Raw genomic sequence first — 17,342 nt, 5'->3', positions numbered from 1 at the left:
AGGGCACAGTGAACCTGTCGTCCCCCACCCATGATGCATGTGCAATTGTTGAATGAAATGCTAAAACAAATAGAAGGTTTGGAGACAAACTAAACCTGGTCCAAAGTCCAACGCCAAAGGGCAGAGAGGGGATGGATCAAACTGGATTGAATACCGTTGATCCCTTTGGACTAAATGAAAAACAATGATTCACCTGTACAAATGCCTCCATCTAGTGATGCAAACAAATCCAGGCAACTAATAACACTCCCTGTGCACTATACATTTTGGAAACAAACACCAAAAGCAGTACTAAACACCTCAAGCTGTGTGGATTTAGAAGGTAGACGGGGTCCTGAGTAGAATAGACTATACTGTCATTGAGACACCAAGCATAGTTTTTTTTTTTTTTTTATGTACAAAGCTAAATATACTTGGCAATAGGAAAAATTAATTGTGGCGAGTGCCCCAGTGGTGGTGGGCACTGGTACATGTGTGACAGATGCCTAAACACACGCACAAACGCATGCACTAACATACAGGGGTCAAAAGAATATTATACCCCCCCCCCCCCCCGATTTCCTTTGGTGGAGGAAAACTAAAGAAATTGCCCCCTGAACCCAATGAAGGTAGACTGAAACCAGTCTACATTGAAACGGTTACGTACAAGGAAACTGTCAGAGGGAAGGAGACCTTCCAGACGTGTAGAGAATGAGGTAGGACCAGAATATCAAAACGCTCAATGCGTGTGTGTCACTGTGTTGCGTAGCTGTAAACTAGAGCATATCGTGCTACACTGCCTAATAAATAAGAAGGCTGGTTGCTTTAACTCTTAAAGGTAACACAGAGTAATCACCAGCCAAACCAGTCGGCAAACACCGTCAAACACCATGTGATAATCCTATGAAGCTAGTTCAGACCGTGGACAATATGCCCAATATGCAGTTTAATCCGAGTTGATTGTGAACAGTGGGTACAATCATGCAGTTCATGTTGGTGTTTGTCGATGGGACGACTGCGTTGCAGGGTAAGCTTCTGGTAATGACCTATGTGGTGCAGATTGCCCGTAGCCTGAACAGAGATTACGTCGTTTTGGGGGGAAAACATTACACAGGATCATTATTAAAATCTCACTTTACAATCCATGAAGGTAGTTTGGTCAGGGTGGTAGTGTTTGGGAAAGAAAAAAAAAAAAAACGGTCAATCTTGACACTGCTTGAGTGCCTGGGGGTGTACAGGTCCATTCACTTGTGATTCCAACACGGCTCGCGTCATACTGTGCTACGGTGCTGGAGGTCACGACTACAACTGGCTCAGTGGAGAACCGAGGAACGTGGCACCACGCAGTGCTCTCGATGGCATGATGCGCTGGGTACGCGCACCTCTTATCAAACACAGAGAGAAACCAACAGATGCCTCGACAAAGTTATACAAAGCATTGAGTGACAGTCTAGCGTTTTTTTTTTTTGTTTGTTTTTTGACGCCGCCATACAAAGAGAGGTGCTTCAGCTAGGCAGCTGTACTGGTCTGAAAATGAGCCATTTCCAGCTGATATTGTGACCCTTGCTTGGGTGTAACTCGGGAGTAACATTTTCCAATCCAAATCCGAAAAAGAGTGAACATTCCTAAAGTGAAGCACCTGAAAACATTGAAGAACCATTAAATCGCAAAGGTCAGAAGATTGATGACAACTATCCTTTTGATCCCATAACATTATTTACAGTTAAATGGTCATTCTTATGAAACAACGCATTGAGAAAATAATATCCAAAGTCAATTAAAGAAAAGACATTACGAGGAATTCGGAACTTTTCCCTATAAATGGCACAAGACCACAAAGCAGTGCCTTGAATAAATTGTACAATACAATTTGAATTCGGTTAAAGTCCTGATTTTTCAAGCACAAACCCACATTGAAACCATACAAGGCTCATGTAGCCAACAATGACATTTTGGAATTAATTCCTTACATCCGCGTTCAACAAAAATATAATGGTAAGCGACATACAAATGTAAGACTTTCCATGATAGCCAAATTAAATATTCCACTTTACATAGAATGTAATACTGGGATAAATAACACCCTTTAACCGATTAAGGAACTTCTTTTACCCCAAAATATGGTACAATTTGGTTTCAGCACTAAGGGTAATGCCCATCAAACTAGTTTATACTGTCAAAAGGGGACAGGGCACCGTTTGGCTTCAGATGCACAAAAATATAAACTGATAAGCCTGCTAAGAGGGGCAAATAATATGCAAAAAGAAAACAAAAAGTTTATTATTCGTGAATCAAATTGGTTACACCTTAATTTGATTAAGGTAAAGTAAGGCACAAGGATGTATAGGGAGGGAATATGCTCTGTATATGCCAATTAAATCAACATTGAGTTGGAACATGGGACACTGTGTAACTAACATATTCACATTACACTTTCACAGTATGCAAGTCCCTTCTTCACTGTTAGTTAAATGCACTCCCTTCTTTACCCTGGTATAGTATAGTAGGTACACAGTGCACCATGCCAGCCTCTCCTGCAGGGCAGGTCCTCACACAATATAGAGTTGTCAACTGAAGGAATCCAAACTTACCCAGTGAAGCCAGTTCTGTCGCACTGACACAACTGGCCGATGTCACTGGTGAAAGTTATTAGCTTGATCATGATCATGATAACCTCCAATTTAAAGGTGCTAGAGAGAACTTTTTTATGTAGATGAATCATGATAAAATAAAATAAACAGCCAATAGTATTAGGACTCTTGATTGCTCGGGACACAGAGATACGGTGTGGCACCACAAGCCTTGTTAGGGGTGGTGAACAATCTCTCAGTCTGATATCTCAGACAGATAAACAAAACATTGATTTTGGACCTGTAAAAAAATGTAAATGATATTAATATAATCATTTTTGGGGGGGAGGGGGGGCAATACTTTTATTCCGCACCTTACTAAAATCTCTGTGGATGTATTATTTTATTCATTTAAATGATTCATGTACATAAAAATGTTATCTCCATCAACTTTAAGAATGGGGAGGGCATTTAGGAACCTGACTTCCCATATCACTTAATTGCATAGTGTTTGTGGTGTCCTGGGTTTTGGGATGGGCCGGTCTGCTCCTTGTGTACTCTCATATGTTTTCTTCACGATGGGGGACGTTTTCACAGTTCAGAGATTCCTTGGTGTCCCTTTTTCCATCTCTCTACAGACATGGGGATTCCACATTCACGCAGTAAACAAATCTGCAGAGAAGAAGAGAAAAGCAGAGGTTGGACGTCAGCACACAGAGTACAGGGGTGCGTTCAAATTCAAATTCGTCGCAAACATGTTTTCTCCAAACGGTCACATTTGAATGGCTTTTAATGAACGTTCCAAATAGTTCGCATAAACGCAACAATCCCCATCTGGGAGCACATCTCTAGTAAGCCTGGGTCCATTGTAATCCTCGTTCCATTACTAGTGAACTACCTCTCCAGACTGTTAGCTTCTGTTAGCAAACATTTGCGTCGAACACAAAGCTAACGGAAAATAGTTCGCTAACGTTCGCAAACGTTCGCAGAATTTGAACGCACTCCAGGTCTGCTGGCAAACAAAATTAAGAGAAATCAGGCAGCATTACTGGTGTAGTTACAAACTCCAGTGGCTACCCCCGAACATGAATGACATGCATACATGTAAATATAGACCTGTTGCGTTATATAAGGTCATTAAAGCCACGCGCGCCTGGGAGGATACAGTACATCATTGTGGGCCCCATGGATAAACCATCTGTTCGTAACATTGAATCTGAGTGTGTATCTCACACTCTCAATGCGGTGGTATAAACAAAGGGTTAACTGATCTGTGTGTGTCACGTGTCACTTAGCCAGCTTTACAAACTACTTCATTATGTAATACTCAAATAAACAAACGCCTTATGACGTACCCTAGATCCTTTTAATTTTCATGATGCCCTCTATTAATAACCGAGTACATGTTATATAAGCAAGCAAAGCCTGGTGTATGGGTTGCGTAACCCCTAGCACATGGTAGGCTAGGCGCCCAAGTGGGCCAGTTCCGTTTCAATTAAGCTTAAAGGAGAAATCTCTTCAAAGGGAAAACAGGCCAGAAAACTGCTTGAACGTCATCCACGACCGCGCCTTCTAGCTCCTAATATCTATAAAATCCTATTTATCAGACAACCTACATTTCAAAACTCTTCATATCTGTGCCAGAGAAAATTCACTGAGCCAAGCAACATTTTCTCTACAGCCTAGCCTATTTTCCTCTTATATAACCGAGGCCCCTGGAGTTCCTCACGCGAGTGCCCCTTTCCTTCAATGCCTCTTAAGTCAGCACTCAGCTGCCTGTGGCTGTAAGGCATCCTGCCGCTGGCAGCCTGAGGGGCAGCCATTAATGATTAGACTCCGCCCTCCAGCCCAGGGGGGGTATCAGACTTCCCCCTCCATCTCCTATCACACACAGGCATGCGGAGGAAGCTCTATGACCATATATGGAGGACACGTACTTCCCAGGTAACTACAGCTGGAAGAGCATACTATGGGGGGGGGGGGGGTTGGTAGTATGTTGTGGAAAGCTGTCATGAATCAGCATGGAGGCTGTTGGAGCTGGAGACAGAGAAGAGCCTGTTCTCAGGTAGAGCCGTTTTAGGAGGGGGTAACATATGTTGCTGGCACGCTTCCCACGCTGGAGTAACATACCAGCACGAGAGGTTACATAACTGACAGAACAAGGTACAGGCCGTGTTTGAAAGACACCCAGTTCTAACATCTCTACCCCTCCTGCACAGTTACACTTTTTCATACTCAATTAAAAGCCGATAATTCAATAATTAAAATATTTTAAGTGGCAGTCTCAAACTTTTTATGTTGGTTCTGCTACTAGCCTATGTATCGTCGATTGACATAAAACAATAATGATTCAGCGTACCCCCCATCAACAGACACCAGTGACCACTCGGTGCGTTTCCTGTCTTTGAAAACAAGTTTGTGTTTTTGAGGGGTTTTGTCTAATGCACCTATGGATCCATTAAGTGTGTTAGTGGCGACGGGCTATATCTCGGGAGTGCACCGCTTGACAAAACTTTGAAATCGGCCGTTGTATATGATCGTAAATAACCTCATAACATGGCTTCTAATGCTAAATTCCGAACCTGTCTTTTAAGTAAAAAAAACTACTCTGATTCCTCTAACAAGCCGACTCCCGCCCCTGAATCTGAATGTCAGGCTCCTAATTTGTCCTGCATTTCATTATTCTAACACCACACATGTAGGCAATTACAACCCCCCCCAGAAAAAGTAAATACTCCTACTTTATTGTGATTAACTCGATGATAGCCCTAGTTTACATGCATGTTAAAACAACAAAGTAGCACAATGTTACATTCCGGTAGGTAGAACTTTATTGATCCCTGAGGGAATATTAAAGAAATGTTACACAGGTTCCAAAAAGGCTAACTAATCAAGACAACAACACTGTCAACATGTTTTAATTCATGTACATATCAATATTATAGCCATCAGTTGATGTGCTTTTTGTAATGCAATTGATGACAATGTAATTAGCTAGCCAACCTAGACTAGATAAACAACCTAGGCTGAACATTATGACCAGGAAAGGCAACATAAACTGTAATTACTCACATTTGGTAAATGTAACACAAGCTAGATTAATATCACAGACAGCTAACTTGAAACCGATAGTGGCATGACTATACATGCGTCTGTGTAGCTTAGCTAGCTACTAGCAAAACTCTTTTCATAGTGACGTGGCCAACGTGCTGCCAGGTCTGCTGACATCACGCCACACAAGTGATCACTGGGAAACTCACCTGAAATTACCCTAGGCGTTGCCAAAAATAACTCAACTGAAAAGTTTGAGATTGCCACTGTAAACTTCAAAACCCCCACAACAACACACAAGCTGTTGATGATCTGTGATCACAGCTCCAGCAGGAACCGAGGCGAGCGTCGTGACCACCAGAGGGACTTGAGGAAACTGAGCCTCATTGTGTCGCACCCCACGCCCAGATGTTGCAGATCGGACCCAGAAGGACTACCTGGTTCAAACCAGTATAGACTGGTATCCTCGGGAAGTCGTGGGCCTGGCTTCCCCTGAGCCTCCCAGGGCATTCTAATAGCGCTCTACCATCCAAGATAGGAAAAGAACATTGGCTTTTTTTGTTTTGTTTTTTACGAGCAAGGACATTTTGTGCAAACCAAAACAAATCCCAATGAGATTGAGAGCCGTTGTAAATATGAGAGCTGTTGTAAATATGAGAGCTGTTGTAAATATGAGGGCTGTTGTAAATATGTAGCATCTTAGATCACAGTGCCTCACAGATCAACAGACTAGCGTTGAAAGAATCATGTTTTTACACCAGAATATTAATTTAAACTGATACGGTATACAGAGTTTCAGGAAATGAAAGTTTGCCCTTTATTGCACGTCCAAAGAACAGGCTTGGGGATAGGTCTACCTCAGGATATGACACCATGTAATTACCTGCATATTACCTGCCCGAGTGAAAGGAGGCACCTCCTAATAAAACTGTGACTCATTTACTGAGAGGTCAACTTCAAGTCCCATCATCCTCCCACACTCAACTAGGTTGAATGATTCTTTCTCTGCAGTTTGAACAGCTCTGTCCACCTATTGCACAGGTTATGCCAAATAACTCCTGCAATTATACAACAAGGCATCATTGACAACGTTTTAGTTCAGAGGTAGATGGAGAGAGATAGATGGATAGAGAGAGAGAGAGAGAGAGAGACAGAGAGAGAGACAGACAGAGACAGACAGAGACAGAGAGAGAGAGACAGAGAGAGACAGACAGAGACAGAGAGAGAGACAGACAGAGACAGACAGAGACAGAGAGAGAGAGACAGAGAGAGAGAGAGAGAGAGACAGACAGACACAGACAGACAGAGACAGACAGAGATAGAGAGATAGAGAGAGAGAGAGGCCGTAAGCATAGCAATTAAAAGCAGCAGAGGAATCCAGTCCTCTACCAAGCCCCCAAACCGGTTCTATCTAGCTCTCTGTACCACACCGCCCTAGACCATTACTGAACTCAGGCAAGGAGAAGGGCAACGTAGGAAACCATAAACAGACAGCTACAAACTGACTGTTGGCTGAGCAGTTGTTTTGTTGGTGAGTTTCCCCATTCCAGGCCTCAGGTAATCCACACACGCACACAGACACATGTTGAAGGGATTTGGCATCCATGGAGTGGGGGGGGGGGGGGGGGAGAATTGCAGGATTGTGGTGGATTGTGGTTAAGGCTGGCTGAATGTTTACCTACCTCATCTTAAATCTAACAGTGTGAAGTCAGTATGTAGTACCACTGAGCCCCTTAAGTGCTCCCAACCTCTGCAGCTGCTGATCACACCTCTCTCATACATCATTTAGACTTTAAAAGTCCTGGGCTGGGGCTGAACTGAAGCTTACAACAATGCAAAACAGCCACAGCTACAAAGACGGACTGACTGACTGTAAGCATATAGGTTTATCTAGAGAAGCTGAAGCTGACACCAAAAAGCACCGGGAGATTGACTAGCTGTACAGACGCAGTATGAGAGGCTGGGATAGGGCGATGACCAGACAGTGACACAGACAGAGCCTGGGGCAGAGGGACCCTGAGGGAGGGGGTGGCGGGGGGGGGGGGGGGGGGGGGGGCTCTAGAAGCAGATCCATTGGATGCAATTTCATGACCAGTCATTCATGCTCCTCTCAAAAGGGGTGGGGGAGTGGAAAAACAAAGGTTCCCCAGTTATCATAGGGCACAGCAGGGGGTCTTGCGTTCACCCCCCCCCCCCCCACCCCCAGAGCTGGGCAGAGGACAACGCAGAGGTGCTAATTCATAGTCAACATTGGAATATTGCTTAAAAGAAAACGGGACATGTTTGCTTTACTAATTAACTTGCCCGCTGGCATTGTTGAATTGTTGTTTTTGTTTCAACTGTCTACTCAGATGTTTTCCGCTTGAGATAATCCATGACAAATATCGTCGATATGTGAAATAATGAATGAATTGGAACAACAATCAAAATGGCTTTTCCTGTGCTGGCTCTGGCTTCAGTGAGGCATCTTGGGAAAAGATCAAAGTTTTGCTACTTTCTCAGCCTGCAGGGCCGTTTTTAACCAGCCCCATGCAGTCCTCAACTCAGCACACACAGTTAAAGCACTCCTGTTACGTAAATGATCCAGTCCCCTGCCAAACAAGCTGCCCCCCTACTGGCGTTTTTGAGTCCCTCGGTGGCCTCTTCACACGCGCGCACACACACACACACACACACAGAAGCACACACACACACACACACACACACACACACACACACACACACACACACACAAAGCAAACAGAGCAGCCAGGTCCCTGATAACAAGCTTCTATACATACGCAGCTGTGACATGCCCAGAGGACACATGTAGAACATACCGTACCATACGTTCAAACCGCCGTCAAAACAACTGCATTTCCACAGAAGCCAATGGCACAGAGAGGTGAGACAGCTTAGTGTAAACTTCCCCCAATAGCCTGGCTCTAAAGTGCACTATATGTCCAAGGACATGGATCTGGTGGGACAGACAGACGGAAGACTGGGGTTAAGTCTAACTTGTACAACTTGTGCTCGTGTACTTGCTTGTTTACAGTATGCTACCCATACAGGGAGAGACCCCATGGGCAGCATCTTGTTCTATTCTCATGGTTATTATGAGACCTTCATTTTTACATGATATCTCCACAGCTTCTCAAGCGATTACACATTCAAGAAAAAAAAAAAACCCAGGCTCAGACAAATGCTGCCTGCACTGTCGATAAAAAACACATAAAAAAATAAAAAAAAGTAAACAAAATGAACCTTCCAGAATGGACAAGCCCGTCCCAAAACAGCCGTGCTAGAGCGCACTGGCCTGGTTTAGAGGACTGAGACGTGAGGACAGGCTGGTGAGCAGCGAGAGGACAAAATGTTCTAAGCGTGAGCTGCAGTAAGCTCTCTCTGAGAACGGGCAGCAGACGCATTGTCTACCAGGGGAGGGAGGGAGGGAGGGAGGGAGGGAGGGAGGGAGGGAGGGAGGGAGGGAGGGAGGGAGGGAGGGAGGGAGGGAGGGAGGAAGAGAGGGAGGGATAGAGTGATTGGAGGAAGGGGCTGAGTAGCGAGAGAGGGTGAGAGGGAGAGAGAGAGGGAGGGAGGGAGGGAGGGAGAGAGGGATAGAGAGTGATGGGGGGGAGGGGCAGAGGAGCGAGAGAGGGAGAGAGAGAGAGAGGGAGAGAGAGGGAGGGAGTGAGAGAGAGAGAGAGAGAGAGGGAGAGAGGGAGGGGCAGAGGAGCGAGAAAGAGAGAGAGGGAGGGAGGGAGAGAGAGAGAGAGTGAGGGAGGGAGTGAGAGAGAGAGGGAGGGAGAGTGATTGGAGGGAGGGGCAGAGGAGCAAGAGAGGGTGAGAGGGAGAGAGAGAGAGAGAGAGAGAAAGGGAGGGAGAGAGGGAGGGGCAGAGGAGCGCGAGAGAGAGAGGGTGAGCGAGCGCAACCCTGACATCAAAGGCTGACGTCACGCGTGCTGTACTGCTGTCAGGGGAGGGGACGCTACCCGAAAACAATCAATCGGGAGGACACTCTGTGTTTGTGTGTGTGTGTGTGTGTGTGTGTGTGTGTGTGTGTGTGCGCGTGTGTCAACCTGGTGGTGATCGTCTCAGTTTCACGTCACAGCCTCAAAATGCTCTCGCTGATTTGAGAGTGCTGAAAGGATTTTGCACCTGGTTAAAATCCCCCATATCCTACCCCCCCTCCACACACACGCACACTCCATTCAAACACCCCCCCCTCCTCCCTGCGCTAATCCCCCGCCCCCTGACATGACGGATTTTCCCCTCGGACGGGGTGGGGGGGGGGGGGGCGGGGCGGGCGGCGGGGAGGTGAGGGGGCTTGTTGCATAAGAACTGTCCCAGTTTCCCATTGGAAGAGAACGAGGGCGCTCTGTGCCGGCTGACGGTGGCACACAACAGCGCCTCCGGAGCGACTGAAAGCCCCCTGGCCAGCTGGCGGCCATCAGGCAGGTTATGGGGGGGTTAGGGTTAACCCAAGTCCAGAGAGACGGGGAGGGGGGGTGAAGGGTTAACCCAGGGCCACATTGGGGGAGGGGGTTGTCAATTAGGTAGTACAGCTTTTCTCAACTAATTCAAAACCTTGGCTCCAGTCAATAGAGTTCAAGTTCAGAGTAGCGGTCGAGGTCGCTGACCATTCCGGGCGGTTTCCCCACACAGATTAAGCCTAAACCTGGACTCTTAAGCGACTTATATCTTTAACAACTTCCATAGAAAATGACGCATGGGAAGGGCTGTGTGTGTCTAGCAGATCAAGACAATCAAGTTCCTTAAGGGGAACTTTTTCTACAGAACGCCACGGTACGCCCATCATTCATTCCCGTCACAGGGGAGTTGTGAGCTTTCATAAGGCCCCGCCCCATTTCCCAGATCTGTCATCTCTCTGGTGAGTCAGCCATGTCCACCGCACGCTACGGTAGAGTACGTGTTAGTTAGCTAGCTGACAATAGCGTTTCCCCCAAGGTGCTAATGCCACAAGGAATGGGCGCAGCCTCGCCTACAGAGAGATATGGAAAAGATTTCTCTCTTTATCTCAAGTGAGGCTTGACATAAAAACTTGATAAGACATACTATGACGTTGGCTTGACATAACATGACTTTGAGCCGTTAAGCGCTGCTGGCATTGGAGTTCAGTTAGATGCTCCCACACCCTGACAAACAGAGGACGGTTAATCAGGCAGGTGAAGCCTGCAGGGCAAAGAGGTCGAACCGACAACCGGTGGCGTTGACGGTAAACAAGAAATGATTGGACTGAGTATACGTGACGGGTAAGCAAGGCACACAAGGTGTGTGGGTCCCAAAACTCAATTAGCCTCATAGACACACAGACACGCACACACACGTATACGCACACACAGGGATAAGAGGGTTGGGTTGGGAAAGGTGTTGAGGCAAGCAGATCTAGTCATCTGCAGCATACAGAGTGCTGAAGGCCCTTGGGGGGGATGATGTGGAGTGTTATGAAAGAGCGCTGCTATGTGGGCCAGAGGGAGGGAGGGCTTTCTGACTGGCACTGGCAAACACACTGGGTACACTTTGGCCCTCAGGGCAAGTAGCAGGGTTTTGCATAAAACCAGAGAGAGAGAGAGGGGGGGGGGGGGCAAAATGAGAAAGAGAGAGACAAAGACAAAATGAGAAAGAGTGAGAGAGACAAAGTGTGTGAGAGAAAGTGTGTGAGAGAGTGAGAGCGAGAGAGAGACAGAGAGAGAAAGCGTGTGAGAGAGCGAGAGAGAAAGTGAGAGAGAGAGAGAAAGAGAGAGAGTGAGAGAGAGAAAGTGTGTGAGAGAGAGTGAGAGCAAGAGAGAGACAGAGAGAGAAAGCGTGAGAGAGAAAGTGAGAGAGAGAGAAAGTGAGAGAGAGAGAGACAGAGAGAGAAAGCGTGTGTGAGAGAGAGAGAGAGAGAGAAAGCGTGTGAGAGAGAGAGAGAGAGAGAGAGGGAGAGAGAGAGGGAGGAAGGTGCGGTGAGGACATGTGGCAGTATAAACAGAAAAACAATGCGCGGAGACGTCAGCGGAGACCAACCCAGATGAGAGGAACTCTGTTGTTCCCGTCTGGACACGGCGTGTTTGTATTGAAGCTGACAGGCTGTGTGGGGCTTTAAACTGGCAGCCCGAGTCTCTGTATGATCTGTTCCTATCCTGGGTCTGACTGGAGAGACGGCGGAGGGGAGAGAGGCCAAATCGCTGACAAGAACAATTTGTCGGGAGTTTAAAGCCAAGCTAGCGAGGAGCGTATAGATTTCACAGATTTAAGTATCAGTGAAAAGCTGGTAATCCCTTCACAGTGACGCAGCTTCAAAAGGAACAGGACGGCATTTCCTGAAAGCTAGTGACATAACAGCTAACAGTAAAGGCCCGGAGAGTGCAAAGGGTCAACAGTGACATGGGATTAAAGGTTCTTAAAGCGTGTCAACAGTGTGTGTTCAACAGGGTTCAGCTTCAACGAATGCAAAGCGAGCGAGTGAAATAAAAGTGTGATTGTTATTATGCGATTGATATTGATTGTCTGTGTGGAGTTGCTGTGTGTGTGTGTGTGTGTGTGTGTGTGTGTGTGTGTGTGTGTGTGAGAGGAACTAGAACAATTACCTGTTAAAAGAAGAGGTCTTCTCTGACTGGGTGAGGGTTGTAAAGGGTAATGTCGGGGTGGGGGGGGGTCACGCGGCGCACGTGACCTGGTCCACCCGCACCTCCAGCTGGAAGGCGTCGGGCCGGTCCTGGGGGTTGACCGCCAGCATGTCCTGGAGCAGCTTCTTCACCCCCTCCGACATGGAGCTGCGGGTCTTCTGGGGGATGTGGAGCACCATCTTGGGGTTCTCCAGGAGGGCCTCCCCTACGGGCACGATCTCGGTGCCCTGCCGCACGTACGTGCCCAGCAGCTCGCGCTTGGACTCGGCGTCGATGAAGGTGATCCTCTCCAGCATCGCCCAGATGATGATGCCCAGGGCGAAGATGTCCGCCTTGGCCGTGTAGTGGCCCTCCCACACCTCCGGCGCCATGTAGAAGTCCGAGCCGCAGGCCGACGACAGCCAGAACTTGTTGACGTTGACCGCGTTGTTCTTGTTGTGGCCGCCGCCGCCGCCCGCCGCGCAGGTGTCCTCGCCGTCCTTCCCTCCGGCGCCGCCCAGCCCGGCGCACACCTTGCTGAGGCCGAAGTCGGCCACCTTGAGCACGGGCGAGCCGGACTTCTGGGAGATGAGGATGTTGTCGGGCTTGAGGTCGCGGTGGACGATGTTGTTCTTGTGGAGGAAGGCCACGGCGCTGGTCAGCTGCCGCATGAAGCTCCTGTTGGTGCGCGGGTCGGGCCGCCGCGACAGGATGTACTGGTTGAGGTCGCCGCCCTCGCAGAACTCCATGACGAACCACAGGTAGCACGGCTCCTCTGGGTAGCCCAGGATCCGCTCGCCTGGGGACAAGGGGACGGGAGAGGGGGAGGGACGGGGGGGGGGGGCAGCACATCAGTCAAAGGTTTGGCAGGCGAACTTGGCTGCCTTCTGTCACGCCATGGCCGGCCATTCTTATATAATCTGGGTGGCGGCGGCCTCGGACGGGGCGCTCGTCGTAGCTCCGCCTCCCTAACCCTGGATGAACAAAGACCAAAAGGGAGCGCAAAGGAATCTGGGAAGGACCACGGTGCTTTTCCGCCGCTAACATCCATGACAGTGAGGGATCCATGAGTACGGAGACAAAGTTGGCCAAGTGATGCTTTCCTTTTCCTACACACTCAGTGGTTCCTATGCCCAGCAGCCAATAGAGATATAGCCTACATAATAAATGCGTGTCAACAACCTCACTCACAGTAACCTTGACTGATAAAGGGGACAGCTCCTCAAAGCTTATTATGTCAGGGGACTTTCGTGAAGAGGTGGTTCAGGCTTATCCACATCTTGCAAAGTGCCTTTAAACAACAATCGCAAGAGCCAGTGTAGGGAGGATCCTGTGCGCCCAGACAAACAAACTCTCTCAAACTTGGTCCAGATGTGATTGTGACGATAGAGCAGAGTTTGACCAACATATGGCACTAGACCAGACTAGAGTGCTTTTAACGCAGAGCCATCGGCCGTACTCGGCATGTGCGTTGCTCAGGTCGGTTCAAATCAAAACAGAAGTTCGGGCAATTTGATTGGATAACTTTCAGCTTGGTTTGAATATACTTACCCAACACTCCCCATTCTCTGACTGAACTTTGGCCAGTGAACCAATGGGACGTGTTGCTTAAAAAAACTACAGTGAGCGTGACGGGGCTATCTGGACTGGGACTGTGTCCAAAGAATTCAGCGCAGTGCAAACACAGGTAATCTGTCTGTGCCCCACAATGGCTGCTTACGCTGAGTAGGCAGATTTGAGAGCTATCACAAGGGTGAAGTGTGCTTATGCAGGAGACGAACAGTCCGTTCTTCAAAGGCTGTCAAAGGTCGAGTCCCTCTAGTCTCAACAACATCCAGGCTTGGACTACATTACAGCCCGAGCATACCAGCAGAATCAACAACCTAACAAATGATCTGAGTTTTGACTGTGCATAAAATAATTTTGAGCCACCATTTCCACTTGTTTGGGCTACATTGGACCATGTTATTAGTTTCCTCATTAATGGGTCACCGGGATCATACATAGGGATCGACAGGCATGACAATAGGTGAACTTGGAACAATAGTTCAACATGTGTTAAACAGATATTATACTAAAAACATCCATGTTCATATTTAGAAGACTGAGGCCTCCTTTGCTTTCTCAAATGATTGCAACAAAGATGTCAGGTCCAGATTAATATTTCAATTATTGGGGAGCAATGGCTGTAATGGTGACACTTACATAACACTTTAAATAGAAGGCCAGCAAAGGTTCACTGCTTTGACTATTACGAGACTAAAAGCTAGATCCAGCATTATACCATCAATGCATGTATAAGATAGAGAAAGCTGTTGTTTAGTAATAAGTGATAAGTAAATCTAGTAAACCAATATGACCCAATAATTGGATCAAATTGTATTGGTTAGAATATAGAAATATAATAGTTGAAATGGAGCTGCAGGTTTAGTAATGCATATATAATGCCTTGAATAATGCCTTGAATAACATATATATATAATGCCTTGAATAATGCCTTGAATAACGTATATTCCCAACTTTGTTATCTAATATGTACATTTACATGCCTGCAGCTAGGAATGGGTTAACGTATGGCCAGCTAGTACACCGTGTTCTCTCGCGAGCTAGGAATAGCACACTGCGTGCTTATGCAACTCCAACCTATAGGCCAGGCTGGGGCATAGGCTACGTCCATATTTCGAAATCTTTGTCCTGATAAGTTAAGGGCAACACAGAGCAACACGAAAATGATTTATCTAATCAATAATTATCGATGGACATGATTGCTAACAAAGCTGTTGCTATTCAAAACAATAACAACTATAGTAGCCTAGCCTATTGCATGATGTAAATAGCCTAAATGACAACCTTTGGTTGAAAAGTAGGCTAACAACACGTTTGTCTTATCTCCGTAGATCATCTACATTGAAATTGGCCATCAAATGCACAATTAGCTTTTGGAATCAATGGGCTAACTTAGCTTGCCATGGGCTCTACTGATCTTTCGTTTCTTCTTTATGTCATTTCTATTTCCGTCACATTGAAGCAATTCATGATCAGAGGCTATAGTAGGCCTATAACCATTGATACAGTTAACATATTGTAGCAATGCGTTGCAATATGTACCTTTGAGTGAAGTCTCCACTAGCCGCAGATACTGCTTAGACCTTTTATTCCCATGGCTCATCTTCTGGGCCATGCCATTCCTCTGTAGCACACATTCCTCGAGCTGCACCACATTCTCGTGCTTCTTTTCCAAGCTTGCCAGGGCCCAGAACTCAGCCAGGGCGAGCTCCACGTTCTCAGGGGCGTCGCACTGGAGCTTCTTAACCGCAACCCTCGCCCCAGTCTTCCGGGCAATGGCCTCGTAAACCACCCCATAGCTGCCCCTTCCTACCTCCCGCAACAAGCTATACCGCGGCGCCATAACCAGAGCATGCTCGAGGTTCTCGTTCTTGAAATAGTTAATCGTGAAGCAGTCCTCTTCCATAGGGACATCGATGCCCTCGTTGTTGTTGTTCTCTACCGTGAGCGACCGCAGCACCTTGCCCACATCCCGTTTCATCTTCACGTTGGTGTTCTGGGCTTCTTGTCTCCTGCAGGCCCGCGCGCTCCTTATCTTTCGCCGCCTCCCGTTGCAAATATCCATGACTTCTTCTTTGTTGTCAATAAGTGTGTAGCAAAACGGTTTGTATCTTTCATCACTTTGCCTCAAACTAAAGTTTGAACTACTGACGTTTAATGATTGTGGATTAAACGTCAGTCGATTGGTTTAATGTTCCGATGCTGAAAATCTATTATCCTCTCAACCCTCTTTGAAAGAGTTTAGATTCATAAACAAACGTCAGCCTGCAAAGTAGCCTACAGAAGAACGGGGGGAGTGGCTTGTTCCGACTGATCCATCTCCGAAACCTCGCAGGTGCGTGGACAGACTGTATATTGAAGCTCCCTAAATTAATCTAGGCATGGTTACTCTCAATAATAAAACGAACATGATATATTGTATAGTTAAAAAAACAACAACAATAAATCGTGTGCCATACTTCAAAATCATTAGGACAACATGTTATGTTATCTGAGGTAGCACACACGGATAAGTACGGCCACACTACATGCAAATGAGGGAAAGTCAACTATAGCCACAGGGGTGGAGTTTAGTCAGAGCACGCCAGACTTGTTTTTATTTTGATTTCTGTACTAATAATACTGGTGATTGTATCATCGTACTAGATTTCTAAATGTTCTTTTAAATCTTCATTATGAGAAAATGCACTTAAAATACTCTATTCATGTGTCTTATTTTCATTCATGCCATCCAAGCTTGTGCTTTGAGTAGATCCATTTCAGCAGCATGTATTTTCACGTGTACTCAGGGGTGGTTCAGTGGACACGTGTAATCCAGCATGCAAGTGACTTTACAACGGACATTGGGAACTGGATAAATAACGCCATAGACAGACAAAACAGGAAGATTAAATATATTATCCTTAATCTTATGCATTTTAATTTAATTCATTTTGCTCGGAGTTGCTTGTTTTTGTGTAAATTGATCCGTTTTAAGGCTCAAGACTCAAGATCTGTTTATTGCCTTGTATATGGTTCACACATACTAGGAATTTGACTAGGATTAAAGGAGTACCCTAGGCTACTTTACCACTGGGAATGTGAAGGTCAATTGAAATTGTTTGTCAGCAAGTTTGTCAGCACAACAAGGGAACAATTTAAAAATAGGTTCTGAAGCCATAACATTCAACTTTTGAAATGTAAGTAAAACGCAAAAATGCAAATATCTTTTAACGTGAGCTTTAATTCGTGATATACGTTCGGTGACTAGTTTTGGGAGGAGATCAAATCATATTTAGACCAGTATGGTCCTTTAATAAAGTGACATATTATTAACAGTAGAACTAAAATTATAACCGTTGTATGCATAGCTCACGATAATACTGCATCAAAACAGAAACGAAGTGGTAGTAGTAGAGACCGCCTCTAGCATGATTTGATTGGCTGCCTGGGCCAAGTGTTATATTTAGACTTTTATGCACATCTAAAAATCACTATAAAAATATGACGCGCTGCGCAAGAAAAAAGAGCAATGGTTTTCCTGGCAAAGCGTTTCCTAGCGACGCATCTCGGTGTGATCGCCACCGTCAACAACTGTACATGCTGATGACAT

The 17,342-nt window shown here is 46.4% G+C and overlaps 1 protein-coding gene across 1 annotated transcript; it reads right to left on the bottom strand.

The window, feature by feature from the left end:
• Positions 1 to 598: 598 nt before the first annotated feature.
• stk35 (serine/threonine kinase 35) lies at positions 599 to 15,957 on the bottom strand. The gene is made up of 3 exons (XM_084436238.1): positions 15,293 to 15,957; positions 12,167 to 12,983; positions 599 to 3,221 (listed from the first exon to the last, which is right to left on the bottom strand). Exons 1-2 carry the CDS (start codon positions 15,813 to 15,815, stop codon positions 12,235 to 12,237), a joined length of 1,272 nt encoding a protein of 423 aa, XP_084292364.1. The 5' UTR covers positions 15,816 to 15,957; the 3' UTR covers positions 599 to 3,221; positions 12,167 to 12,234.
• Positions 15,958 to 17,342: the final 1,385 nt, after the last annotated feature.

This window comes from Borostomias antarcticus (assembly GCF_949987555.1).
Source record: "Borostomias antarcticus genome assembly, chromosome: 3".
Taxonomy (NCBI): domain Eukaryota; kingdom Metazoa; phylum Chordata; class Actinopteri; order Stomiiformes; family Stomiidae; genus Borostomias; species Borostomias antarcticus.
This window is presented reverse-complemented; position numbering and strand designations above follow the sequence as displayed.